The sequence below is a fragment of the Poeciliopsis prolifica genome, unplaced genomic scaffold (genome assembly GCF_027474105.1).
Source record: "Poeciliopsis prolifica strain line A6 unplaced genomic scaffold, Auburn_PproV2 SCAFFOLD010, whole genome shotgun sequence".
In the NCBI taxonomy this organism is placed as follows: Eukaryota; Metazoa; Chordata; class Actinopteri; order Cyprinodontiformes; family Poeciliidae; genus Poeciliopsis; species Poeciliopsis prolifica.
In genome coordinates, this window is record NW_026562385.1 from 8,456,772 (window position 1) to 8,483,183 (window position 26,412).

The 26,412-nt window shown below is 39.7% G+C and overlaps 3 protein-coding genes across 4 annotated transcripts in view; 2 read left to right on the forward strand and 1 right to left on the reverse strand.

Moving 5' to 3' along the window:
* myo15aa (myosin XVAa) overlaps window positions 1-776 on the forward strand; it is a 36,420-nt gene extending 35,644 nt beyond the window's left edge. Inside the window, exon 66 of the mRNA XM_055034938.1 lies at window positions 73-776. Within this exon, the coding sequence (XP_054890913.1) occupies window positions 73-174 (102 nt within the window). The 3' untranslated portion in view covers window positions 175-776. The remainder of the gene's footprint in view (window positions 1-72) is intronic.
* The window catches only part of LOC129363100 (protein shisa-8), a 281,634-nt gene that overhangs the window by 113,092 nt on the left and 142,130 nt on the right, over window positions 1-26,412 (reverse strand). The window lies entirely within an intron of this gene.
* llgl1 (LLGL scribble cell polarity complex component 1) overlaps window positions 1,816-26,412 on the forward strand; it is a 33,924-nt gene continuing 9,327 nt past the window's right edge. The window contains exons 1-12 of one of the 2 annotated variants that reach the window (XM_055034942.1): window positions 1,816-2,221; window positions 5,811-5,908; window positions 17,177-17,258; window positions 17,345-17,505; window positions 17,597-17,743; window positions 20,709-20,871; window positions 20,983-21,118; window positions 21,290-21,344; window positions 21,713-21,867; window positions 22,989-23,209; window positions 24,223-24,290; window positions 25,679-25,844. In XM_055034942.1, the coding sequence (XP_054890917.1) occupies window positions 2,141-2,221; window positions 5,811-5,908; window positions 17,177-17,258; window positions 17,345-17,505; window positions 17,597-17,743; window positions 20,709-20,871; window positions 20,983-21,118; window positions 21,290-21,344; window positions 21,713-21,867; window positions 22,989-23,209; window positions 24,223-24,290; window positions 25,679-25,844 (1,533 nt within the window). In that variant the 5' untranslated portion in view covers window positions 1,816-2,140. Of the gene's footprint in view, window positions 2,222-4,172; window positions 4,491-5,810; window positions 5,909-17,176; window positions 17,259-17,344; window positions 17,506-17,596; window positions 17,744-20,708; window positions 20,872-20,982; window positions 21,119-21,289; window positions 21,345-21,712; window positions 21,868-22,988; window positions 23,210-24,222; window positions 24,291-25,678; window positions 25,845-26,412 lie in introns of those variants that run through there. The other variant, XM_055034943.1, reaches the window with a different exon arrangement.

Genomic DNA, 26,412 nt, shown 5'->3' on the forward strand with positions numbered 1-26,412 from the left:
ACAAATAAATCTGCTTTCACTTTAACGAGTTGTCTTAAGTTCCATCTCAATCTGTGTTTGTGTGTTTCCCAGGGCCTGGAGCTGTGTCGAGTCATTGCCATGCATATGGAGAACATGCTGTCATTCAGAGAGAAGAGACTCACCTTGCCACCAAGTGAAATCACCCTGCTATAGCACAGAAATCACCATGGATGGACACAAAGATCCTTATTTAGTGCCCCGTGAGGGCACTGTATCTACCTCTAAAATATTTTAATATTTTTATACTCTCATTTTATTTTAGCTAAGATGAAATGTGCATTTATTGAAATTAGATGTGAGTTTACGCTCAGCAAAAGGAAGACGTTCCTCTTGTAGGTGTGCAAAGTGTTTTCTTGGCAGTTTACCGTTCTACTAAAACAGAGATGCAAGTTGAATAACCTACATGTTTAACCTTGCCTTGCTTGACACATTAGCAAATGATCATGCACTGTCTTTCATTAGACTTGAATATGCATTCAAATTCATCCTCATAAATCAGAGTTCTTGTTTATGTGCAGATAGAAGCAGGAGAATGCAACCAACTCAATTCTTTTTTCTTCTCTTTGCCATGTAAACAAAGTCAAATAACTAATCACATGGCACTTCATAGGACCCAGTTTTGGTTAATAAAGTTTGAAGCCACATTAATGAACAGTATGCACTGAATAAATTTCTATTAGTACAATAAGTATTTTATAGAAATGCCTACAATTAATGTATTTGACTAATGCTGGACATTAAAGTTTGTAATATAATCTGTGTGTCTCCTTACCCCTTGAACTTAAATCTCAATGTGTTAAATTTTACTTTAAAATTAAGTGAAAGCAAAATGGTTTCCAACATTTTTTTATTTCTTTACAAATGTTTAATTATAACCGCACAATGATTCACTTTACATAGGCTTTATATTAAATCCCTCATTTACTGGAATGCTTTGGTTTTTTAGTGCGTTTAAAGGCACATTGCCACTATGTCTGAACAATGAAACAGGGAAAATTAAAAATAGTGACAGTTCTTTTCAAACAGTGGAAATAATTTGCTTGCTGACTCAATGGTGAAGGTGACGGTTTGAAAATGGTGACTAAATTGATCTTGTTTTTTCAACATGTACAATTTGGTTTTGTGGCAAAGTAAATCTGGATTTGAAAATCTACCCATTAAGATGAAATAATCTGAAAATCCGGTTATTTATTCAAAATAAAAGAGCCAAATCGTCGGTCTCATTTTCATGAGATACTCAGATAACTGCTTTAAATTTCATTTTGTTCATTAGTTAACAAGTTAAATAAACTTGTTTAGTTAAATAAACCTAATTCAGAACCTTGAATTCTGAATGAGGTTCACTGTAAATCGTTAACCTTACGAGAAATAGGAAAAATAAGTTTCATCGTTTGAATAATCTCCTAAAATTTTAAAGTTTTAAGAGTATTATTCTGATTTGGGGAAGAATTTTTCGAGAATATAATTTTGAGAAATTAATTTTGATCGTATCAGTAAATACAGCGTTTTTCGGTGGCGCAGTCTCAGTTCAGTTGTAATATTGGAGCGCATCAAATCTAATTCAACCACTGATTTTACAACCGCTTGTGCTGCTTTTGTAAATCTCAGGATTATTTTAGTGTGTTGGGCTGTTTTGATTTTAAACTCTCATTGGCTACTTATCCGGGGTTTGCTTAGTTTGTTGTCTTCAACGTGCCTTTCACTATCTCCAACACACGCTTGCAGCGGCGCCGCTGAGTCGGTGTACTCCGTGTTACAGAGCGAGCGCTCCTCTCCGAATTTCTCGGGCGCGTGGGTGTTTCTGAGCGGTTCCTTGCAGATTTCTTTGCCGTCATTGGTTAAGAATGACGAGTTTCGTGTGAACCGGGACAGGGAGGGGGTTGTGGTCAAACCCACAGCGACCTAAACAGCCCCGGGAGGAGAGGAGGGCAGAGAAGAGTTGTCTCGGCAGCAGCTACAGCTGTAGCCCCGCGTTTAAAGCCTGCATGGGCTCGACCGTTAGCTAGCTTAGCATAGTCCGCTGCGCCTCTCCTGCCGCTGATAACTCCGGGCTCGCTCGCGCCGCGTTTTCCCCTCCGTCCCACCCGCTCGCGCCTGCTCCCCACGACCCTCTCCGAAGATGATGAAGTTCAGGTTTCGTCGGCAGGGCACCGACCCGCAAAGAGAAAAGATAAAACAGGAGCTCTTCGCTTTTAACAAGGTAAAGTAACGGGACAAGAGGGGAGGGAGGCAAGCAGGCGGTCCTCGTCTTCTGCAGATCTGAACGGGTCTGTTTTATTAGAAACGGGGGTCGTTGTAGATGGAGATCACTCTGCAGCGTTTAAACTCGCTGCTCGTCTCCGTGCTGCTGATAACGTGCAGTGATTCCCACACAGAGAGACATGACCGCCTCTGATTGATGGGGCTGAGTGCAGACTGGACCCGGACGGGCTTTGTTGATGGCTGTTTGTGGGGTGGCTTCATGTGACCTCCTATCACATTTTACAGCAAAAACAGTTTAGAAATTAAAAAGAAAAACCTTGTGGTGGTAAATACATTCCTGTTTTGATCACTGATGGGGATTATCCGCGATTACAGATAAAGAAGATTGAGTTTTAACAGTTTGATCCAGGAATCATGTTAATGATTAGATATAGATGGGACAGCTTCTCTCTCTCTTTTTCTCACACACACGCACACACACACACACACACACACACACACACACACACACACACACACACACACACACACACACACACACAAACAACACAAGGGATATTTAAACTCATACAGCCCCATGCTTCTGTCAGTCTCGGGGTGAAACTATGACTATGAAGTTCAGCTTCATTTTCTTAGACTGCCTCGTTTTGAATTGTTTTCACTAACTAAAGGTAAAGCTACATCAAAACACGTTGTGTAATGAAGTGTGGCTTTTACTGCAGGATTGCAAAGAATACTCTGGTTTGAAAACGGGAGCTGAAGGAGGACAAAAGCTGTTTCTGCTTTGTGTGTTTGGATCTATGACTTCATAAGAGAACCAAGCTGAAAGGCAGATCTACTATACTTGAAGAATTATTTTCACCTCGTTTAAAACGATAACACGTCACTTTTTTCAAAGGAAAAAAAAATCACCTGAAATTACGTATTACTTCTTAGACGATAGCATTGAGTAATTCCAGTTTCCCATCAGAGACTATTGGTTGTTTCCAAATTTCCCTTACATCCTGAAATCTATGGATCGTTCTCGCATACTGCGGAAACGTTTTACTTAATTTTATTCAGTAAAAAAATATTTTTACTGCAATACAAGGTGTTAATTGAGAATACCTTGTTGCATGCAAGCGTGAAAATACAAGGTAAACGAAAAGATACAACTGGCAAAAATGATTGAGGATAATGAACAGTTCAAATGCAATTGTGCAGATTAGCAAGTGATTATTGGAATAAAAAGACTTAGCAGGAGATGATAAATAGCTTGGGCACTGCTGTGAAACTTGTGATGTCCGTAAAAGGATTTTGCAACAGATCTTTATTTAATTTGGGTTCAGGGAGATGACGCGTTGATTAGGTTTTTGGCCGACAGAATCTCTGAACTGTACTGTGCAGAAATGAGCCAAACCTTCATTGTTGTGGCCTTGAACTCATATTAGGCGAGGCTGAAAGTTCCAGAGAGCGTCCCTATCCAAACATTTCATGTTGAAAGACACATTTAATCAATCCCGGCTCTCCCGAATGGAGCCAGATAAATGCGTAGATCACTTCTGTCATTTAAAATAAACTCCATCCAATTTATATCTGAAAGAAAACTTGAGGAAATACAACATAATTTGATTTTGGCACGTTCTTTCTCATTTCCAGCATCAAAACAATTAGTCGCAGTTGGAAAGCTCTTATGCACTCCATTTGTTTTTCATTACGCTCCCCGACCTCCTCTTCTTTGGCCGCCTGCCTCAGTGTATGAAGTTACCTTTGTGTTTCTATTCTGCTTTCAAATTTGTCCTTTTAAATGTGAAAATATGAGCACTTCAGACTTTAACATTCACATCGGAATGTTAATCCAGTTCCTTTGGTTGTCTTAACCTTCCTGTTTATCTCTATGTGGGATTAATCCGGTGTACATCCGGTATTTCTGTTGAGAGGAGTAATCACCGTTTTGAAGACTGGGTTTGGTGAAACATTCAGGTCTTGATTAGTTCATTACAACACCAACGATCGCCTAGCAACTGTTGTTTACATGCAGAAATCATAACGGTCATAGTGCTTTCCTTGCAACTGATTCACATATTTTCACCTATTTCCAGATTGTGTTGACAACTGCAAACCTTTTTTTTTAAATCATAAGATTTTCGAGAACCATGAATCATATTTGTTTGTTTTTCTTTTATATTAACTCCCTTTTTAGAAATGTGTGGCTGTAATGTAAAATATTACAAAAGTTCCAGGTGTAGGAAAACTTTCACAAGACGCTTCACATGAGCATCGGAAAGGTGACGCTTTTAGATAAACTTATGTGCACATTTATAAATTCTCTTCAGCATTAGAGCTGCACAATATTATTGAACTGGAACTGCTATTGCAATGTTGATGCACTCAAAACCTTAAAGGACTACAATATTTGGATGAAGACAGTATTTAGAGTGACATGCATTCCTGCTCTGCATATTGATTGTTATTTGACTAGGTTGGGAGGATTTTAACTGCCCTTAATGTGCATGTCTAATGGATGTATTTCGTGGCAGAAGTACCCATGCCTACAGAGTGGCGGTGAATGAGAGCAAAGTAAGCACATTTTGATGCACATCCAGCTTTAGCAAGCATGTCTGAACAGCAGCTGAAGAGAAAAGTTAAGACAGGATTTTTCCCACATTGTCCAGATAATCTTTCTAAGCTTCAAAAAAGCTGATGTTGCTAATTTTTCAAAGGAAGACCAACTAATAGTGATGGGGTCTAAAGTGTTTTTTTTATGTTTTGTTGTATTGAGGCAAACAGTTGTCTTAGATTTTAGCCTGAAACGGTTCTTCTTCTCGAGTTTCTCTTCAAATTTCTGAATATTCTTGTTGTTTTTTTCAAACTTTATTGCATTCCTTCGTCTTTTTGGACTCTATTGAATATCCGTGGACGCCGGTCTGTTCATCTAAACAAGATGTCTGCAGAGACACCCTCTAAGTAAATGCCTTTGATAGTGGTTGTGTGTGTGTGTGTGGGTGGTGAGGCACCTCAGTGCCGTGTAGAGTCAGCTCGTCTGAATGTCGTATCATGTTTAAAGTCCACAGACTGTTTGTTTTGTTGGAACAGCACGCTTGTTTTACTGGTCGGTACCAGCTGCTGCGACTGTCACAGAGGTGGTCTGTCCACGGGAGGCGTACTTTGATGTGACTGTATTTGTGTGCAGTCGGCTAAAGGCAGAAAGCGTCGACGCTTTTACTTCACGTCGCTTCCAAGAGGGAGACCTGGGAATGTCTTTTACTCTTTCCAGAATCTGCTCACTTTTTCTCTGCAGCTCTGAGTGCATTCCCAGCTGTCTGCCATGCTGTGCCACGGGCACAAGGGGAAAATAAGCCTGTGAATTGATGTTAATCCCAGTTAACAAGGTCTGCAGAACATGGCAATAAAGTGTTGGGCTGTCATTCAGTGGCCTTTTTTAAAAGTTTCCCCTGACTTTATTAAAGTGGTCCTCCCTTTTAGACGCCTCGCTGAAGAAAAAGTCTTACTTGGAAAATGTGCTTTAGGCGTGTTTATATGGTGCATTGTGTCTTTGCTGTGTCATCTTGTCATTTTTTTCCTCTCCTCTGTCTTCGTCCTCCCAGACTGTGGAGCATGGGTTCCCCCATCAGCCCAGTGCCCTGGCCTTTGACCCCAAGCTGCAGCTGATGGCCATTGGCACAAAGTCAGGAGCCATTAAAATGTATCCTTTATTGCTGTTGAGCTTCTGTTCCTGTGTTTACCTTTTTTCCTTTTTTCTTTTTTTTTTATTGTCGTTGCTCCTCAGCTGAAAGCTCAAAAGTATTCAGGACACTTTTTTAAACGTGTTATTGTAATGTGATAGACAATGTAGGGTATTATTGTGAAGTGAAATGATGGTGTCAACATTTTATAAGACTGTGAGGCTTATTGACTAAGTGTCTTTCATCACACAACTAAAGACTAAGTTTCTTTGAAAATGTTATTTATCAAGCCTTTTCAGGCCTTCACAGTACAACTGTGTTTAAACCTAGATTAAATTATGCAATCTGGACGGTTTGCTCATTCTGGAGGCATGTCTTTATGCTGAATCTTATTTTGGGGTGTCACTTTAAAGGGGCTGAAACACCAAAGCAAGGTTTAAACTTAGAAATTTCTCCAGGTTTCTTGCCTCCAGCGACGCCCATCAACTGCTTCTAATGCGATACTTCAAAATTAAAATATTGATGGAAACACTGCCACAGAAATGTTATTGAGAATATAAAATTATATTTTGGGGTCAAACCATCCAGGAAGGTTAAATGTCTCAGGCTTGGGACTAAAAACAAAAACCCCAGACTGAGTTTTTCCTTCTTTTGCTGTCAGTTTGCATCCCTTTAGCAGGCTGTCTCCTATCTCCACATCAGCTCTGCGATTCAGCCAAAGACCTATGTTCAGCTGTATGCTATCAAGGACTGACCTATTGAGCTATAAGATGTTATCTGTATTTACTATTTATGTTGAAGGGAATGCTGCTAACAGCCTGAGATGGATGATGAGTCACTGCTTAGTTTTTTTTTCTTTGAAACTGTGAGGAAATGCTGTTCAGCTGTGATTGTAGAAGTGCCGTTTATGTAACATTGGTCTGGTGGAGCGCTAAGACACTGTGTGTGTGATCTCTGTGGGAAGTTGTACTGTCTGTACCACTTAAAGTGAGGAGAATGAGACTGATCTGTCACTGTTTACTAACGTTGTTGAAGCATTTAGCCATGTTTCCTGGTTATATATGTGAAAGTCCGCTTCAGGAATGTGCATATTAACCAATCCGAGGATCCCCTCTCTTACATTCGTAAAGAAATGCAACATTATTAAGATTATTTCTCCACAAAAGTACTTTCTTTTTCTTCTGGGTTATCCTACCTGCAGCTGTTCCACAGGACACGACTGGATTCTGATCCATCTGAGCAGCACAAGATAATTAGGAGCACTGAGTGAAGCTGCACTGAGAAAACCTCTGGTTTGGCTCGTCACATGCATTGCACCAGAACTATAATTTGGCCCAGACTTTCAATTATGTCAGAAATGCTAACAGCTCACAGACTCGTGCACTTGGTGATGTTGTCTTCCTTGTTATCTCTGCTGCAGTCAACCCTGTCGGGCTTCTGCAACACTTCCAGGGCGAGATGCGATGTGGTTTTGTGAAAGGTTCGTATACTGGGTCATTTCTGATCCTACTCGTGAATGTTTTGAGATTCATATATGAAGTTGTAGAGTGTAGTTTGCATATGTGAACATCTGATATGCAGAGCAGAGGGGAAGTGTTTCGATTTGCATTTGCATTCGTAGTAGCAGGTTATGGATCTGTAGTCGGTATGTCCACATTTATCCATGTGTGAAAGGAGGCTGCAGCCTGGGCTTGCAGATGCATTAGAGTGGAGAATCGACTCTTTGAGGCGGAGCTTTAAGAGAGAGAGAGAAAGGGAGGCTGGCGGTACCAGGCTCTCGCACCCCAGAGACGGATTGAGATAAACAGAGGCTGTAAAGACGGGGGGAGGAGGAAAGAGGAGAAATGGCTCTACTGTAAAGCTACACCAATGTTCAATTAAAGCCATAAAACAAAATACTGACTTCTCACCCTGTCTCTAATGAGGTTTCAGCTCTGTTGGGATTGTGGGAAAGTTGTCCACACAGAACCTGGACTTTTACAACCCAGGAAGATATTCTAGAGCATTGTAGCATAACTAATGTTGTGGTTTTCAGAAATCAAAACATAATGATATGAATACTGTATGTGTACTTTGTGTAAGGTTTTAAATAACCTGAAGATTTATTTTAAAAAATCAACTGCAAAATTTGGAAATATTCCAGGTAAAAAGTTAGTAATTTCTTTTAATATATTAATTTGAGCATTTCTTTTAATATATTAATTTGAGCATTTCTTTTAATATATTAATTTATTTAGTGTTTAGAAACACTAAATAAATAAACAGAAAATGAAGAACCCCCCCACAAATGAATCATTTAAATGATGAAACCTGTGATTACTGTACCTTATTCAAAATAAAACACATTTCAAAAATGTATTTTACATGTAAAACCATGTAGTAGTTGGAGTAATAATTTTGTTAGATTATTTATTTGCAGCATATCCTGTACTACTTATCATCCGTCCCCCTGACTCTAAACCTATGGGTCTAAACCAATGACTTTTGACCGAGTGATTGGTCTGCAATTAAATTTTATACTAAGCACAGACCTTAAATATATTGTTTGCCAAGACTTTGGGAATCATTCACTTTTGTGCAAATGACGTGGGTAAGCACAAACAAGATTAGTCCAGTAATGCTTTTGTTACAAAATGTTTTGAAACAAAAATACAATGTATTGTTCTTTTGTGCGGCACCAATGATGCATTCAAAACTCAAATCCCACACTTTACTTTGGGTTTCTTCATTTTTTCCCCACAGATAAATCAACTGCTCTCTATTGCAAAGAGAGGTTATCATGAGAAGTTAGATGATTCCATCTAGTTGATCCCAACCCTCTGCTCACCAAAGCTTTAACTAGAGCATTGTGCTCTCTGTAATTAACCCCACGGAGCTATTGTCTGGGAAGTTGATGTGTGGTTGCAAAGCATGCTGTTGCGGTGAATGCTGTAATTTTCTGAGACTGTGCAGGTAAAGATAGATCCGGAGATCCTACACAGTCTTGAAAGGTCTGGAAACGTATGTAGTTTTCCAGGGTGGGAAATGTTTCATTTTTCCATATTTGTTTGTTTCTTTCTCTTTCCAAAGGACAAAATCTTATAAGATGATAGTTTTCTCAGAACTTTGGAAGTTGACATGCTTGATCTTTAATTTGCAACATCACAACTTCATTTCTCCATTTTATTCATTGATATGATGTGACTCACTGACTTCTCAGTCAAAACATAACCTCATTCACTTCTGTTTGATCTTTAGCCAACTTTAAATTTAGGTTGGACTAGACTTGCTGCTCTTAACCTGTAAAAATTCTATTTGGATTTTGTTGGTGTTGAATTTATTTAAAAAATATATATTATTGCAGCAGTTTTTATTTGTAGAATAATTATTAGATTTATACTAAAACTTGTAAAAATACCTTTTTAGTTAGATTTTTGCTCAACCTTTATTTCGAATATCAACTGTAATTCATTTCACAACAATTTAAGAAAAACATTTTTCTTGTTGCATTAATGCTTTGGATATTAAACAACGTAGTAATTAGTGTTTCAGCTGCAAGAGCAGTTGCAGGTAATTGCAGCATCTAAAGCAGTTCACGAACTGCGACAGCCAATGCAGTCTCTCTTTTAGACATGAAAACAGGCAGCTGACATTTTGACCTCATGGCTGATTAGCTGACAGAATCGCAGAAAGTAGACCAACAATTTATCTAGAGTTTCATCAGTGGCTGTTCATCCTGAGGTCTTGCAGTTGCTGTTTGGCAACATTGTCTTGTCTGAAAAACAAATGTTGGTTTTTCCCATAACACCCTTTAAGAATTTAGTGTTGATCATATGGTGGTACTCTGGCCTGATTGAGTTGACTGCTTTGCAGATCCAGAAAGTTCACTGACTTAGATATCATATACTTCTACTGCATATCTGAGTTTGTGGTCTTTGTTCAGTGTGAACCTCTGTTCTCTATCTGTGTTATTTTCTGCTTTTAACATTTTGTTCACTTGCGTTGTCTTTCCCGAGTTTCTACTTCGTTCATTCCCTTTCTTCTCCTCTCGCTGTCAGCTTTTATGTCCTGAGAGGTACTGCTTTGACCACAGATTGGGGCTCGACTGAGGGGAAGGGACAACATATTGTTTTTCTTTTTGATTCCCTGTGTGTGTGTGAGTGTGTGTGTTGAATGAGATCGTGTGCGGGGGTGGATGGGCGATCTTAAGCAGTCTGTCTTTGGTCCTGGAATGCATGTTGCACTGCCCTGCGTCAACCCCCCACCGCACCCCACTTTGTGTGTGTGTGTCTGTCTGTGTGTGTGTGTGGATGAGGAGAGTAAGAGCTTTGTTGCTGAGTCTAGTCTTAATAAAGGGAGCATTTAAAATGGTTTCCAAGACAACCGGGGCAGTTGCCTCGAATGAGGAGTGCTTGCAGCCGGGAGGATTTCAAAAGTCTGCACCTCAGCAAAGCAGATACCAACTCTTTTTTTTTTCTTTCTTAGGTTGAAAATGATCACATGATACAAGTTCAGCTCTTGGTGAATCAGCCTGAAACTGTGACTGTGAATCCTCAGTATCAGCTAAATATGAGCTAATACTTACATCCATACAGCAGAGCTTTGCTGTCTGCAGATTGCGGTTGACGGCGCTTTCTGTTATCTCGCTGGTCGTACACAGCTGTTTGTGATCGGGCTGTTTTGGTCGCATTTGTGTTGAATCTTAATTGTCCAACTTGGTGAAATGTATTTGTTCCAACTTGTAACTTTGTTTCTCTTCTACTAATGTGTCCTGTTTCCAGTTTTACTGTGACTGTGGTCACCACGGTTTGTTGATCTGAAACGGTTTGTGTTTAAATACTGAAATTTCCAAGAAAAGGAGTGATTTCAGACTATGATTCATGCAACGTCATGCAGCCGACTAATGTCCAATGGAAAAAGTACAGTCTTCTTCTAGTTTTCTTAGTTCAGTTGTTTTAGTGTTGGGCCTTATGAGGATTGCCTCAGTTTATTCTTCCAGTAGATTTCTTCTTTGTTTGTTTTAAATATTTAATTTCCCCCTTCAACCTGTTAAAATTCAAGAAAATATTAGTACATGTCATGTGCTAAGTTGACGTGTTCTATATTTGGTGAATAAATTTCCTTTACTATATGCTGCTGATCACTAATAGCAACTTTATGGTGTAGGACTGAGTTCCTTTTACTGTTAGTTACACTAATGATGGTGAACCAAGTAGACAACTGGGACTTTTATGAAGAAGTGAAAGTTAAAGAAAAGGTTTCTGTGGCTCTACATGCAAAGTGGTATTCTCCTGTACTCATAACCGGTTCTTGACAGATACATTTGTCATTATGCCTACTGACTGGCAATACATTTTCTATATCAATAGAGAAATTTTAGTCCATTCCCCTGTTTTGTTGTAATTCAGCCTCCCTGGACAGTTTTCAGGCATCAACTTCCTGTTTGATTTCATGCAACTTTACGTCAATCTGGACGTTCACAAAAGCTGTCCAGGTCCGTTCAGCGGCAGACATGAACGTTAAGACCAGAAACTTATGAGTGAATAAGTTTCCTGGTGAAGACCAGACCTGATGATCCCAGAATAAACCCTTTTGTTGTTTCTTGTTCTTACTGTCTTTCCTTCAAACTCAAGTTGGTTTTTGTTGCAGTTTAGCTCTTAATATTCATCTTTTTTCTCTGCCACTTGGCCCCTTGCTTAATTTACATTCCTCATAACACTAAGACCCTTGAAATCCCGATCTTTCCCAAGCTTTTGTGTCGTAACCTTTTGCACATTCTGTGTATTTGGTTTGTGTCGGGCTCCTAACCCACATGTCCTCATAAATAAATGGCCGCACACGTACAAACACTTGGCAACAAGCTGGAGGGGCCTGCTTTTACAGAAGAAGGGATGTGTGATCTCCCCGATTTGAACCCAGTTGTCACGCGGCTGAATGAGTGAGTTGTTGCGTAAAAAAGAAAACATTTATCCGAACTGACAAATCAAAGTGTCCAAAAACAAATCAAATGGGAAAATGTGAAGTGGAGAGATGTGGATGTTTATGGCTGCCAACTTGCTGCCTACCTTTTTCTTTCCTTTCTGGATTAATATTGAGGAACATGACTGTCTGCAGTTTTGCTATTGTATGTTTCATTGAAGATGAGGCTTTTTTTGATTTGTCACTGTTTGATGAAATTCAGTTTTTAATCAAATTATTAGTAGGATAAATAAATGTTCATTTTAAACCTTATTCTTTATATTGCGTCACGTTATTCCCTCATGAACAACAGCGGAGGAATGCTGTGATATGTTGCAGGCAAAGTGTTGGAAAGAGTAGGAAGTTTTTAAAGAGATGGAGACCCAATTTCAAAATGCCAAATTTCTTTCATGTCATGTTTTATTTATTTATATAAGTATAATCTTTTTTTTTTCTTTTGAATATCTGAGATGGGTTGTATGGAAAAAAAAAAAAGAATGATTAGTCGAATCTTCCGTGAATAGTTTGGAGTTGCGCCTCAGAAAAATCCGTGACTCAATGAATACTGAACTTCAAGTAGGTGGGGATCCAATGTACGGTGAGACTGGTTTTACTTTTTTTAAAAAAAGGTTTTATTGGCTCTAGTGGTCTATTTCAGAGTGGTTAGACAGGAAAGTAGGTAATGAGAGGGGGAAGACATGCGGCAACCATCATCAATCTGGGACTCGAACCTGTGACAGCCACGTCGAAGACTGAGCCAGCCGCAACATCTCCTCTTCTTCTTTTTTTTTTTAAACAGTTTGAACATTTTCCCTAAATCTGTATGTAGTTTTTAGTATGTTCAATGGTTGAAAATGCATGTGGCTTTAGGGAAAATGGAAAATGCTTCACAAATATCTTTGTAATGCATCTATAGTGCTTTTCATAAAGCTGATTAAAGTTTTGCTTGTGTTCAACAAAATCTCCAGAAGAGATGGGTTTGTGTCTGCAGTTGGTGGGTGAAGTTGTTTGGCCTACCTGACAGACATGACCTTTTTGTTTTCTAAGAAATGTTCAAAGTGAAACTCAGAGCTTCACTTTGAACTTTCCAGATGCCCCTGAAACTCTTCTCCACACTCTCTTGAAGCTAAATCGTCCTTCTGTGTGTGGTTGTACCCGAACTCTTAGATCCCGGGTGGTTGTCCTCTCTTCCTGTCCGTCTCGGTATTCCACCACATTTCTGTGTGTGTTTGAGGGTGTTGGCTGTGAGTCCAAAAGGGGGACAATGCCCTCTGTTTGTCTGTATTCAGACCGTGAAATCGCTTTATCCCTGCTCTCTCTGCATCACCGAGCCAACTGCACTTGTCTTTGTTTGTTTTTAAAATATATATATATATATGTCTATATCTCATGATAATGTAACAAGGTCATAATTGTGCTCCCTAATGGTACAAAGTGATTTGTTTACGTTTTAACACCTACTTTAATAGTTTCTGGATAAGTTGAGGGTAAGGAGTGGGGATTAAGACCTTGCTAGGTCTGGGTGACGGATTAGGGGACACACTGTGTCAGTGGCGTGTTTGCATGGGGATAAAGTTTGGAGTCTGAGTGTGAGAGACTGTATTGTTGACTCATATGTTGCAGGGTCCCTTGTCACATTAGGTACATAATAATCTTAAATTTTTATGCAGCCAATTGAAATTTCCAACTAGTTTAGGGTATTTCTAGGTCTTTGTATCATTCTCTATTTGTAATTTGATACTTTTTTGTCTTGTTTGTTTGGATTTGTGTGAAAAGACTCAAATTTGAATAGTTTTTTATTGCTAAATAATTCTAATATTGATAATTAATGACTGTAATTGTCTTATTGGAAAAACATGACCTACATTTAAGCCCAAAGCTAAAGATTTCAGAGGCAGTAATTGATCATAGATTTGTGGAGACTAGGCTAACTTGTAAATCTTGATTGCATCAAGATGACAAATGGAGGTGAAGTGTCAACACCGAGGATTTGTAATACTGACGAATAAGCACAGCTTTTGGTGGGGGAAGGAGCTTAAATCAGACAAACATTTAATGAGGTGTTAGAGCAACAGAGGCCTAATCGTTGAGGAAGTGCTGACATCATGGCCGGAATCCCTCCACCAGCTGTTCTCTGACACAATGCAACCAGGAAGCCGATGAAGTACGCGTGTGTGTGTGTCCCAGAGCCGTGAATCTTGTCACACATCAGCTTTCATGTTTCTCTGACTGGCAGTAAATATATCCCATCATCTTTACCGCCACCTCTCTGCTAGAGGGTTATTTTTTTGTGAAGTATGAAGACGATTGGAAGCGGAGAGCTTAGCAGTCTCGGTCCTGCCAGAGGTGCCACAGGGCGGCTGAAAGTCCAGGCTGTGACAGACTCCCAGATAGTCATTAGTGGTCCTCGCTCCCCCGCCCCCTGCCTTCATTCCAGTCTAATGTGTGCTGGGAGCCGTATAGATTTGTGATGAGTGAGCTGTGGCCAACATAACTTTGCTTCAGTAAAACCAACCAGCAAGGACCATCTGCTTTCTGTCAAGCTATCTGATAAATAAAAAAACCTCAACTTTCTTGGTTTTTGCTTTGTTCTCATTGGCATACCACAAATATGAGTATCTTATTCATTGACTCCAGCTGATGTGAAGTGGTTTGACTAAAATGAATAGATGGGGAATATTTTAAAAACATATCTTCACAGGACAAACCTTTTGAAGCAGTTTCTCTTAGTTTTTAAGATGGTTATGAATGCCAGACAGTGGAATTTGCAGTTTGTGGAAATACAGTGTCTCGTTATTCCCTTTGGCCATTTCAATGCACTTCATGTATTGGTGCAAGTGAAAAGTATACTGTTTTTTTTTTGTTTTGTTTTGTTTTTTTTAACAATTACAAACATAAAAACTCTAGCATCTGTTTTCAGAGTTGAAACTTATTGTCACACTGATAGTTTTTCATTATTTTTATTTCTGTGTACTCCAGCAGCCTAACAACGACATTTCTTTGCCACAGTCACAGTCCTATCTTTGTGTAACGACAGTAAAGTAAGCAAGTCTTTTGCTGCAATTATAGCTGCTGGTTATTTTTGTGGTTTGCTTTTATTAGGTTTGCACATTTTACTGATAAATTAGCTCAAGCTGTGTGTATTTGAATGGCGAGTCCCTATAATGTTTAGTTTTCAAATCAGACTTATGGAGTTTGAATTGAATCTGGACTTTGACTAGTTTGTCTTGTGTGAACTAATTGAAGTACTTTTAGAAATCAATGTATGAAAATAATGGCTTACTTAATTTCCATCAGTCACCCTTTTTGTGTTTCTTTTTTTGTCTGGAGCTACGGTTCATGACCCGAACGTTCCTCCGATACCTCGACTTCCAGCTGTTTGAGGCATGTGTTATTGTGGTGAATAAAACACAGAGCCAGGAAGTGACAACACACAGGAATGCCAGTATAACACTCTGGACGGCCTCCAGGGGATCAGTGGTGGGTCGTAGCGAAATAGGTGGGGATTTAATTTAAAAGTAAAACCAAGCCGGTGGAGATGAGGTGGAAACTAAGGGGTTACTACAAATGAGAATAGGAGCCGATAAAAAAGGTCTCACCACAAAGCCCTAGTGGGCCCCCACTTTCTTTTGACTAGAAAGCAATAAGACAGTAGTAAGGTAAGAGTTAAAACACTGGGGAATGGTGGTAACAGCTTTTATTTTCTGGGTATCACACAAAATGGAGGGAAGAGGGGAACTAATGAGGAAAATGGAGGTTTATTTCTATCTGAATGCTCAGAATAGGAGCAGAAAAAGGACTCTTAATAATGCATCGCCTTTTTCCTAAATGACTCAGAACGGCTTATAAACAGCAATACGATTGTGTGCAAAAACAAAAATGAGTAACTTATGTGTGCTCAGATTCCCACCGCTTTGTGTAAGCATTGGGTTTAAGTGTGTAAGCGCTAGAGCTACACACGCCTCTTAAAGTGTGTAGCTCTAGTTTTTGAGTGTCGCCCAAGTTGATCAACTCGCTTTATTTAGTATGCTAAGAAAAAGAGGACTGTTAAAATCCCTGTTAATTACACACACTCTCAAACATACAGACGAGTGGGTTCAGGCATGTGCGTCATCTAGTGCTGATAATTGCTATGATCTTTGTTTATAGTGCTCTACTTTCTCCCCTATTATGGCACTGAGGCGCTGTGTCTTCGAGTTTACAGGTTAGGATTGTAACCGTCAGTATGTGGCTGTTTTATTTTGTTTCTATTTTTGTTTTATGGAGCCTTAAGAATGCTTCCAGATATTTTCTACGTTTTCATGCATGGAAATAATGTGGAGAGTATAATTGTATTAATGAAGTGCGTAGGATAGTTTTCGTATTTGTGCATTGTCACCTTAGTAATGTTCTCTACCGAAGGTTTTAATGTCAAATCCATTTAGATCCAAATTTTCACGTAATTTTGTAACTATTGCGAGCTTGGCTTTGTGTGAGATGTCATTGCAATGACTTGAATTATAAACACAGATAATTACCATCATATTAAACGTCTGATCATTAGTGACGGTGTCGTGTACTGTGATGCATTAAGATGTAACTGAAAGGAAAAAGGTGCTGCAGGTCAGAAATGAACAGAAATGTGGGCGCTATGCCGTATTGAAACTTTATGCTTACAAACATATTCCTACGGTTTCTGCACACATTTTAATACATTTCTGCCTGCAGTAGAAACTTCCTACCTACCACATACAATTATGGGTTTTCTATTGAACGTAACTCTTAAAACAGTCTATCCCAATTTCACATAACTTGGTGTTTTGGCTAATTTGATTGGATTAAACATGGGTATTAAGAAACATGACTTGTCATATGGAAACATATTTAAAAGAAGAAAATCTTAAAACAATAAAATCTAAAATATGATCTCTTGCTTACATTAAAACAAGAATATTATTTCTGCTAAAACTTTATAGCTTATTGATCACATTACAGTTTTAGTAATTGTATAACATTAACTTTCTTTTTGAAATCAATATAAAATTAAAATTAGCCAAAGTTTGTGTCTGTTGAACTGTTTATTGTGCTGAATATTCTCTGTTTGACCTCCTGATTTGTGTGTCCGGGTAAACAAGACTTGTGCTTTAGTAGTGATAGTAAAACTTCATTGAATTTCAGTCTGTCTATGTGATACTCACAGGTTGCTAGTGCAGTTAACACAGAATTAGCTCAAAAAGGTTGAACTTAGTTTTAACTTCAACTTTCAACAACCAGAACAGCAGATTTCTGTTTTCATTTTTCTGCCTTATCGTAAGTAAATAAACATAGAAATGCTTCATGAGTTGCGGATTTCCTTGACCAGAACCTTTCAGCTATGGGGCTCCGGGAGTCGAGTTCACAGGGCTGCACAAAGACACCACCGCTGTAACTCAGATCCACTTCCTTCCTGGTCAGGTGAGGGTTAAAAAAAACATAATCTTGCTTTCTGTTCGTAATATTCTTCTTTCTTTCTTCTTCATGGAGTTATTCCTGTGTCTTAGGGTCGTCTGCTGTCGCTGCTGGATGACAACACAATTCATCTTTGGGAACTGGTGGTAGGGCCCCACAGAGAAGTGGGTGGGGCAAAGAAAGAGGGCGGAGTCTGTCTTAAACAAGTGGATAATTACATTCTGCCTGGAAGGCCTGGGATTGAGAGCTGCAGGTAGGAGGAGAAAAACCAAGGAGGACGGCAGCTACTGATTGTCTTAAACCTTTTTAAATATTAATTTTTTTTTTTTTGCTCTATATGTCAGCGCTACGCATGTGACTGTCCTCCTCTTGCTAAAGTCATGTGACCTGCTCTGCGTCGGAACAGAAGGAGGAGGCGTTTACTGTGTGGAGTTGCCCCGCCTTAAGTTAAAGGAGAGCCAGACGCTGCTGCAGGACCAGGTCACACAGAGGTGAGACAGTCTCAGAAATGAAAAGCAGGTTCTGTACATAAATTGAGCTCAATATGAAAAGATGCATATGAACATCATATCCAGGTAATAGGTTTGAAGCAAAACATGAGTGTCAGCTACATTATTATACATTAGTATATGACTAAGAAGTACATTTAAAAAAGTGAAATGTCTGGATCTAGATCATTTTACATATGCAGTGATGCATTGAAAGTGTTTACTTCTTCTTAAGTAAAACAGAAAAGTATGTCCATGTTCTGCACAGTACATGCTCTCAATACTTGGTTGGGCTGCTTTTGCATGAATTTAAAATAATTTTGTAACTGAAAAGATGACTGAACAACAGAGCAACAGTCCAGTCCTTTTTTCTTTTGAAATCTCTGAAGAATGGTTTAATAAAACATATGTGGTGAAGTAGCTCTTTAAGGTTAAACTCTTGAGCTTCACTTATTTCTGTTGCTTTTCCTTCCACTGAACATGTTATTCAGATGCTTGAATCCAGTAGTCTGCCACATTTTTAATTTTACGAAATAAGTGACTGAAATGTTTGTTTATTTCAATGACATTCTTGTTTGATTTGGCATGCCTCCTAGTGATGCTTAATTTCTTGACATTGCAGAAAACCAAAACAATACGTAGCTGTTAAAACATCCTATCCAATCTTTCCTTGTTTTCTCTTATTGTCTCTCACAGTATGGCTTCTATTAAACTCTATAAACAGTCCAACCTCCTTTGCTCGTGTCCAGCTGAGCAGATCTCTCTCATGTACACGCACACACGCACGCATACACACACACACACACACACACACACACACACACACACACACACACACACACACACACACACAGACACATACACATCTGCTGATCCAGACATCTTGTTGTACCTCGCAGCAGCAGGCAGGTCAGGTTTAAGAGGTTCATGGTGTTCGGTGGAGCACAGACAGACGTTCTTCCTTTTTGTTAAAACTTGTTTTTACCTTATTTGACCAAAAATGTAAAAGTCAGATTAAAAAAAATAAAAATTTTAGCCATATGTTAACAGATGAGCATGTGGATGAGATACGGCTGATGTGTCTGGCAGAGCCGGGTTTTGGTTTGTCGATGACGCCCGACAGTAATTTCATCTGAGCTCGTCACAAAATAATTCAGGATACCTTTTTAAAAAAATTGTTGCTTAGCCATCCCTCATTAACGTAGGCTGGCAGAGAGGAGCCAGCAGGACTGAGGCGTAATGAAGGCCTTGATAAGCTCTGTGTGTGTGTGTGCGTGTGTGTGTGTGTGTGTAAGTGCAAACGAACGGAGATTTTAGACAGTGACGCTTTGTACCAGCTGCCAAAACCCGGCGTTCCGGTCGGGGAAGTGTTTCAGCTGAATATCCAAAAGCACACATGCAGAGGGAAGCGAGTGCATACAAATCCAAAAACACCACATACACACACACACGCGCACACACACACACACACACACACAGGTCTATGGCGCATCACCAGGATTCTGCAACAGGATGCTGGATTCCCTAAAAATACTTGTGAGCACACAGACGGAGACAATGGCATGTTTTGTTAGGAATGTTTCTGCCTCTCTGCGTCCGGAGAGGATCTTCCTCGGCGAGCTCCATCCCAGCAGTCAGATGTTTTGTCTCTGTGTGTGAGGGGATGGGCTGGCTTTGCTTCATCAATACTGAAGAGTCCAGAAAACCTCAGTGGTTTGGTTTTCTTCCCCTCTCTGCTGCTTTTCTCCCCTTCCTTCTTCTTCTATCTTTTTCCTTGGCCAAGGGAATCCTCTGACATCTCGAGGGTGTGTCCTGCTCCACATTCCTCTGCTGCCTCAGAGGAATGTCTGTCTGATCCACAAGCTGCAACTCTGCTTCATCTCGATGCTGACAGGCTGCGCTGTAGCCTTATCTCACAGATGGCTTCTGCTCTTTGATTGTTTCTTACAAGTTTGAACTGTTTTCTGGAAGTTGGAGTAAAGTGCTGTTGTTTTTATCACCTCTAAGAGTTTATACTCAATAATATTTCCCTTTCTGTGGAGATGTTGCTGCTGCATCCTGTTCTGATCATGGATGTAGTGGTAATTTGGATTTTTTTAATGATTTATTTATTTTCTTTTGGGCCTTTAAGGATGATTTGTCCAAATACTAATATAAATATAAATACTTCAACTTGAAATTTACATATAGTTTCACTCATATTTTTGTAGATATGTAACACATTTGCTGTCCTAGTCAAACCAGGATATTAGAATGCATATTATAATTGATTCTGCAATCGGTTAAGATAATATCTGTCTGTCACGATCATTTGGGATTTTCTAGAAGCTAAATGTCTTTTATAAAACCCAAATTTTCTTCAATCAATCTTTATGAAACACAGCTAAATATAAAGAGGTGGAGAAAAATGTTGGGTTTGAAGGACGTGAACAGATTTTATTGATGTAGAGGCAACGTGATGAAAATAAAAGTACTAAAAGGTGTGAAATCCTGAGTGAGGTATTAAAATGTTCAGGTGATAATAACTGATAAATAAAACGGTACATAGAAATCTGTATTACAACAAATAAATGCAGCAGTTGAATAAAGATGTGTGTAAGGAAAACAATTTAAAGTCAACCTTTTAGTGGATGTATAATAACTCTGCTTATAAAAGTCATGAGTAGCTCAAATAAATCAAGAAAAACCTAAAAATTAATTCTGTTTATACCTAAGATGACTTGTACGTTTTTTAAATCTTCAGGGTTTCCCTTAATTTCATTGATGACTCTGTTTGTTGGTTCAAATACAATTTTCAAATTAAAGCGATCAAAAACAAAAGCAAAATGTAACCAAAAATATGGAAAATGGGTCGCATTAAACGGGATGCTGAAGTAATCAGAGTTCATAATTTTCTGGCTGCTTTCAAATCCCATCGTTTTCTGGCAAAAGTTAACAGATGTTTTCCTTTCTTCCCCCCCCTCCACAGCCTGCCAGATGAGTACAGATGTGGGAAGTCGTTGGGGCCGGTTGAATCCCTCCAAGAGCATCCTCAGCAGCCAGGGAAGATTCTGATTGGCTACAGCCGCGGCTTGGTGGTTCTGTGGGATCTGGGCGCTCGCCACGCTGACCAGCTGTTCCTCGGCAAGCAGGTACTTAAAACTCAAAGCTGGGTCACATTATTACTATTATTATTATTATTTTTTTCCTCCCTGTGTGTTCATGTCTGGTGGTTGTGTGTGTTTGTGGTAACCTTCCTGCAGCAGCTGGAGAGCCTGGTGTGGGAACGCTCTGGAAGCCTGTTTGTCAGTTCCCATAACGATGGAGGATACGCTGTGTGGCCCGTTACCAGTGGCAACGCTTGCACTCACCAGCCAGCGTCATCCACCATCCCGTATGGTGAGAAATGTATACACAGACGCGACGTCATTTATTAGTTCAGTCGTTTTTTCTGAAGGTTCTAGATTTAAACTTGGCTTAATTGTGTTTTTATTGTTTCTTTTTTTGTTTGGACTAAAAGATGCGAGGGATTTTAGTTTGAGTTGAGCCAGTCATGTGATTTCCTCACAGGTCCATTTCCTTGCAAAGCCATCAACAAAATCCTCTGGAGGACGTCACAGACGGGGTGAGTGTTTTAGTTTTAGTTCATTTGTTTGACGTTGGAATCATCTCAAATTTCTGACATAATTAAGAACAAACATTCATAGTCTGTTTTATGGTCAGGGATTTTTGTACTTAAACAAAAACTGCTTCTAATTGAAACAATCGGTTGGAATTACAGAAACTCTTTTTGTTTATAAAAGGGAGTTGAAACTTGTGGATCTTTTTGAAGTAAATTTATCCTCAGTCAAATTGCTCCACTCCCTTCAGGACCATGGAAATGCATCAAAACTCTACTTTCCTGATTGTCTCTATTTATCTTCTCCTGTCCTGAGAGTAACTTGTAGTAAAATGACAGCCAGCCAGGTAATATTCGCTACATTTGTGTCTCAGTTCTCCAGTGCTGCTGTACAGCGGGGGGATGCCCAGAGCCAGCTACGGCGACCGCCACTGTCTGACCATCCAGCAGGACAAAGAGCACGTCACTCTGGACTTCACATCCCGAGTCATCGACTTCTTCACCATCCACAACATGGAGCCGGACAAAGGTGACAGTCCGACCCTCGTTAGAGAATTTACAATGCAATTTACTTGAATTTATTTACTAGTTTTAAAAGTGAAGCTCTCATTTTATACTGGTCTACAGCCAAAAAAAAAAAAGATTTCTAGGGAGCTTAGAGTCATTTTGATGTGCTGAATCCAAAAATCACATTGATTTTGCTCAATCAAGTCATTGTTCTAAAGTAAGGCTGCAACTTGAGAATCAAAATGCATGATTTGTTCTCTCATATGGATCGGTTTAATCTGGATCAATGAGTGGTGAGCAGGAATAGAGACTCAACCAGGACATAAAAGAGTCGGAGAATTTTACACGATGATGATGTAATGTTCAGTCTACTAATTCTTATCAGTGTTCATTATTCAGTTTACAGAAATCCAAGTCTAACATTTAATTAATACACTCTGTTAGAGAACTTTTTTTTCCTTTCTGGATGAGAAATATTAACAAAAATGAACTGACAACGTCACAAAAATGGAACCAATTCAGTCAGAAGAAGTCAAATTAGAATAAAAACTTGACCTGATTGAGAAAAGTGAACGTCATCTTTAGATTTCAAAATAGTCATAATTCAGTTGAAAAAAAATAGACAACTTCCAAAAAAGCATATTGTAACCCAGTATTATTTATAAACAGAATGATGTTTTTATTCCTTTAAAAATGTATGTGAATTTTCTCAGAAAATCTAGATATTACAAAAACATCACCAGACCGTCGTTAAGATCTTCCATAAGCTGGCGAGGCAACAACAATTTTATTTGTATAAAAGCTGTTTTGAGTTCTAGATCCAAGCATACTGATGGAAAATTTAGTGGAAGGAAAAGGTGTGTTTAAAAAAAAACATGTACTAGCAATTGGTGTATCTTGGTGAAGCAAGGCCATTAGAGAGCTTGGAGGAAGATTAAGGTGTGAAGTGCAGCTGCCATTAGTGCTTAATGACACACACCCCCCCCACACACACACACCCCCCCACACACACCCCACATTCCCCCCCCCCCTCTCACACACACACCTAAACCAGACACTGCATCACTTTTCATTAAGCTTCTATGTGATGTGTTTTATTCCCCTTCCCTCTTTAATCAGTTTTTCCCCTCTTTCCCCTCCCAGAGTGTGATGACCCGTCAGCTTTAGTGGTGCTGCTGGAAGAGGAACTGGTTGTGATCGATCTGCAGACCCCGGGGTGGCCCACCCTGCCCACACCCTATCTGGCTCCCCTCCACTCATCAGCCATCACCTGCTCCTGCCACATCTCCAGTGTGCCTCCTAAACTCTGGGAGAGGTTAATCAACGCAGGCAAGGCGCAGCGAAGCCAGCAGCACACACACATGGTGAGGAGCCACTGGAGGAAAAAGGCCTTTTCTTCAAACCCAGCAGGCTTAAAGGAAGATTTATCTGTTGGCAAGTCGCTGTAAACATCAGCGTTGGTTTTAAAGTGGGTTAGATGTGTAATCCGGATAATCAGTTTGTGGGAATCCGAGGTAAATGGCTTAACCTGACATGTTGGAATGGAGCGTAGTTAACTCTCTATGTTCTGGTTTGTTTTAAAGTTTAAAGAAATTTGAATGAAGAGAAACGGTAGTGTTGGATCACATTGAAACCCCATAAAGTTAAGCTAGTTCTGATCTTAAGAGGAAACAAACATGATGCATTCTTAGTAGGCCTGTTACGTTAACAAATGTTGCTAGACGACAAATTGTTCCAGAAGTTATTGCGATAAACAATAATGTTGTTTTGAGGCCATTTTCAAGTAATATACTGGTAACTCATTCATCAATTAAACTCTAATGAATGGTTTACTGGGACAAAATAAACAAAACAGAAACTACAAATAAAATGAATCATGAAAATTGTCCATCAAACAAGCGAAGAGTTTAGACGAATATACCAGACTGAGAACTTTTGTCATCCAGTTTTTGGTAGAACGTGAGAGAGAAGATAAAACAAATCATATAAATGATTTGTTTTATTTCTCATTGCAACAGGCCTAGTCCCTAGCTTAAATAGCAGGTGTTAGTCGTTAGTGTTTTAGCTTGGATCAGCTGTTTGATCGGTGGCAGATTAGACTCACCCAGACGGACACAAACAGCTGCCGGCGCTGTGTTCGTAAATCACTGCTCTTTGTTGGTCTGAGTGCGGCAAGACCGGAGAGACTGGAGAAGAGCAGAGAATATGCTCACCGCAGTCGATGTTCGAGCTGACGTCACGACGTCGTGGAAAACAAAGCAAAAGCATTTATTTGCTCGGGGCAATTTAGTAAGCGAACAATTACTGCTGCTTTTTTTAGGGTCCTAATTTGCCCCAACTCCTTTTCTTTTCTTTTTTTTCTCCTTTGTTTGTGCAGAGCTGGCCCATATGTGGAGGAAAGAATCTGGCGCCTCCACCCAAACAGCAAGAGCTGCTTTTGACCGGGTTTGTGCTTTAACACACTTACTAAGCATCAGTTTTACACGTAGTATAAGAAGAGCATGTTTTTCCACGCCATTTCTGATGCTTAAGAGGAGAAACAGCACAAGAGCACCCAGAATCTTGAACTGGATCCGACGCTGATCCGACTGTCAGGACGGTTAAACCTGCAACTCCTACAGGAGTTAGACTTGGTCTGGTATTAGATTTGATAGATTTAATCAGAAACCAGACTGTGAAACAATATTTGCGCTGCCATTCAACACAAAAACAGTCCCTGCTGCTGCTGAAATAGTCCAGATTTCTGCTTTAATTTTATCTGTGAAACATATTTTTAAAATTTTCAGTATGACGCATCAACTTGGCAGTGCACGGCAGTTTGTGTTTTCTGGTAACAGCTTTGTTTCAGCCAGCTGTCTGGCAGTGCACAGCAGCAGAATGGGCAGAAAGGCAGCGTTACTATTGTCCTGTAAAAGTTTCTACTGCATTTCATTGGAAGGACTTTGAACCAAACCACCGGAACGATGGGATATTTCAGTAGTTTTCAAACTGCAGCTTTACAGCTTTGGTAGTAATTGAGACTGATAACCTGCCCATGCATACTGGAAGTCCTGAATTTTTGACTTTTACATGTTCCATGCACTAGTTTCATAAATCCACCATTAAGAAAGTAAGAACTGAGCAGATTGAATATGAAATTTTGTTAGATATTTTGTGCTCTTGTGATTATTTGTGCAGAAAGAAACCTGATTGGTCAGTGCTACCATTTTAGTCAAGCTACACTTTAAGGCTGACAAGCATATTGTGAATGTATTGTTTTTCCAATATCGGTGTGTGCAATATTAGGATTGTTGGAGTTCAGTAGTTGTTTTCTGATGTATATAAAGTGTTATAAATGTGTATTTTTAATGCTAGTGTAATATTTATTCAGGTAGACAATGTCTCAGCTGCAAATGATTTAAAGTCACAAAGTGCTGAGAGCACATAGGAGAGGGACAGAGAGAGGACATCGTCACTGCGATATTTACCCAACATTTATCAACATCGTAAGGTCTTCTAACATCTTAGAGCGTTTAGTTTTTGTTTTGTTTTTTTCACAAACGGACAATAGAAGATTCAGTCTCTATGCTGGAAATGTGCATTTCTATTTGGAAAGAACAAAGAAATAAAATATAAAATTCAGCTAAAAAAGCTATCAGCACAAAATGATCAAAGACAAAACATTTGAAACATTTTCGTCTTAAAAAAAGGAAAGTAAAAGAATAAAATAGATGGAAATTGTGTTTTATTTTAGAAAAATTCCCCCTCTGATGTGCCAAGCTACACTCATCAGTGTAAACAGCATCAGTCATGACTTCGTTTGCTCTCCGATTTTATTTATTCCGCGTTTCCAGGCACGAGGACGGGACGGTGCGCTTCTGGGACGCATCGGGCGTCGCCCTCACGCCGCTCTACAAGCTCGGCACGGCCAACGTCTTCCACACCGACTGCGACGAACCGCCCGACTCCAGCAACGACGCCGACATGCAGCAGGAGGAGGAATGGCCTCCTTTCAGGAAGGTACGGACTGAAAGGACGACTCCAACCAACGTCTCCTCTTCAGGGTTCACAGGCCGGGTCCAAGTTTACCAGCTGTGGGAACTAATTTGGTCCCTGTGGCCTCGTTTTCCCAGCGGATGCTTTTCATGTGTTTGGATGCCAGGCCTTGTAGTTAAAACTTTGGCTTTGAACGGGCTGTAGTCTGATTGTGGTTTAAATAAGCTGATTTATATTAGAAGTGTGAGTAATTTCAGGAGTTCGGAAGTAAAAGAGATGAGTTGCCACACGACAGCGAGCGAGTATCGGTGTGTCAGCAGAACTAGCTGCTGACACACCGATGTCGGCAGCTAAGTGATTTCACTTGAAATCCCAGTGATTTAAAGTGAAACAAAGATGAGTCCAGAAGATGGTAAAATACAGGCTGGAACACTTTAAAGAAGGGTTTTTGTTTCTTTTTCCCTTTTGCATTGTTTCGTCTTTCCAACTCTGGCTACACTCGCATTTCTCCTCTTGGGTCTCATGGTAACAGAGCTGCATGTTGAGGAATGTGGCCCTCATATGGGATGAAGAGACCTTCCCTCTTTTCTCA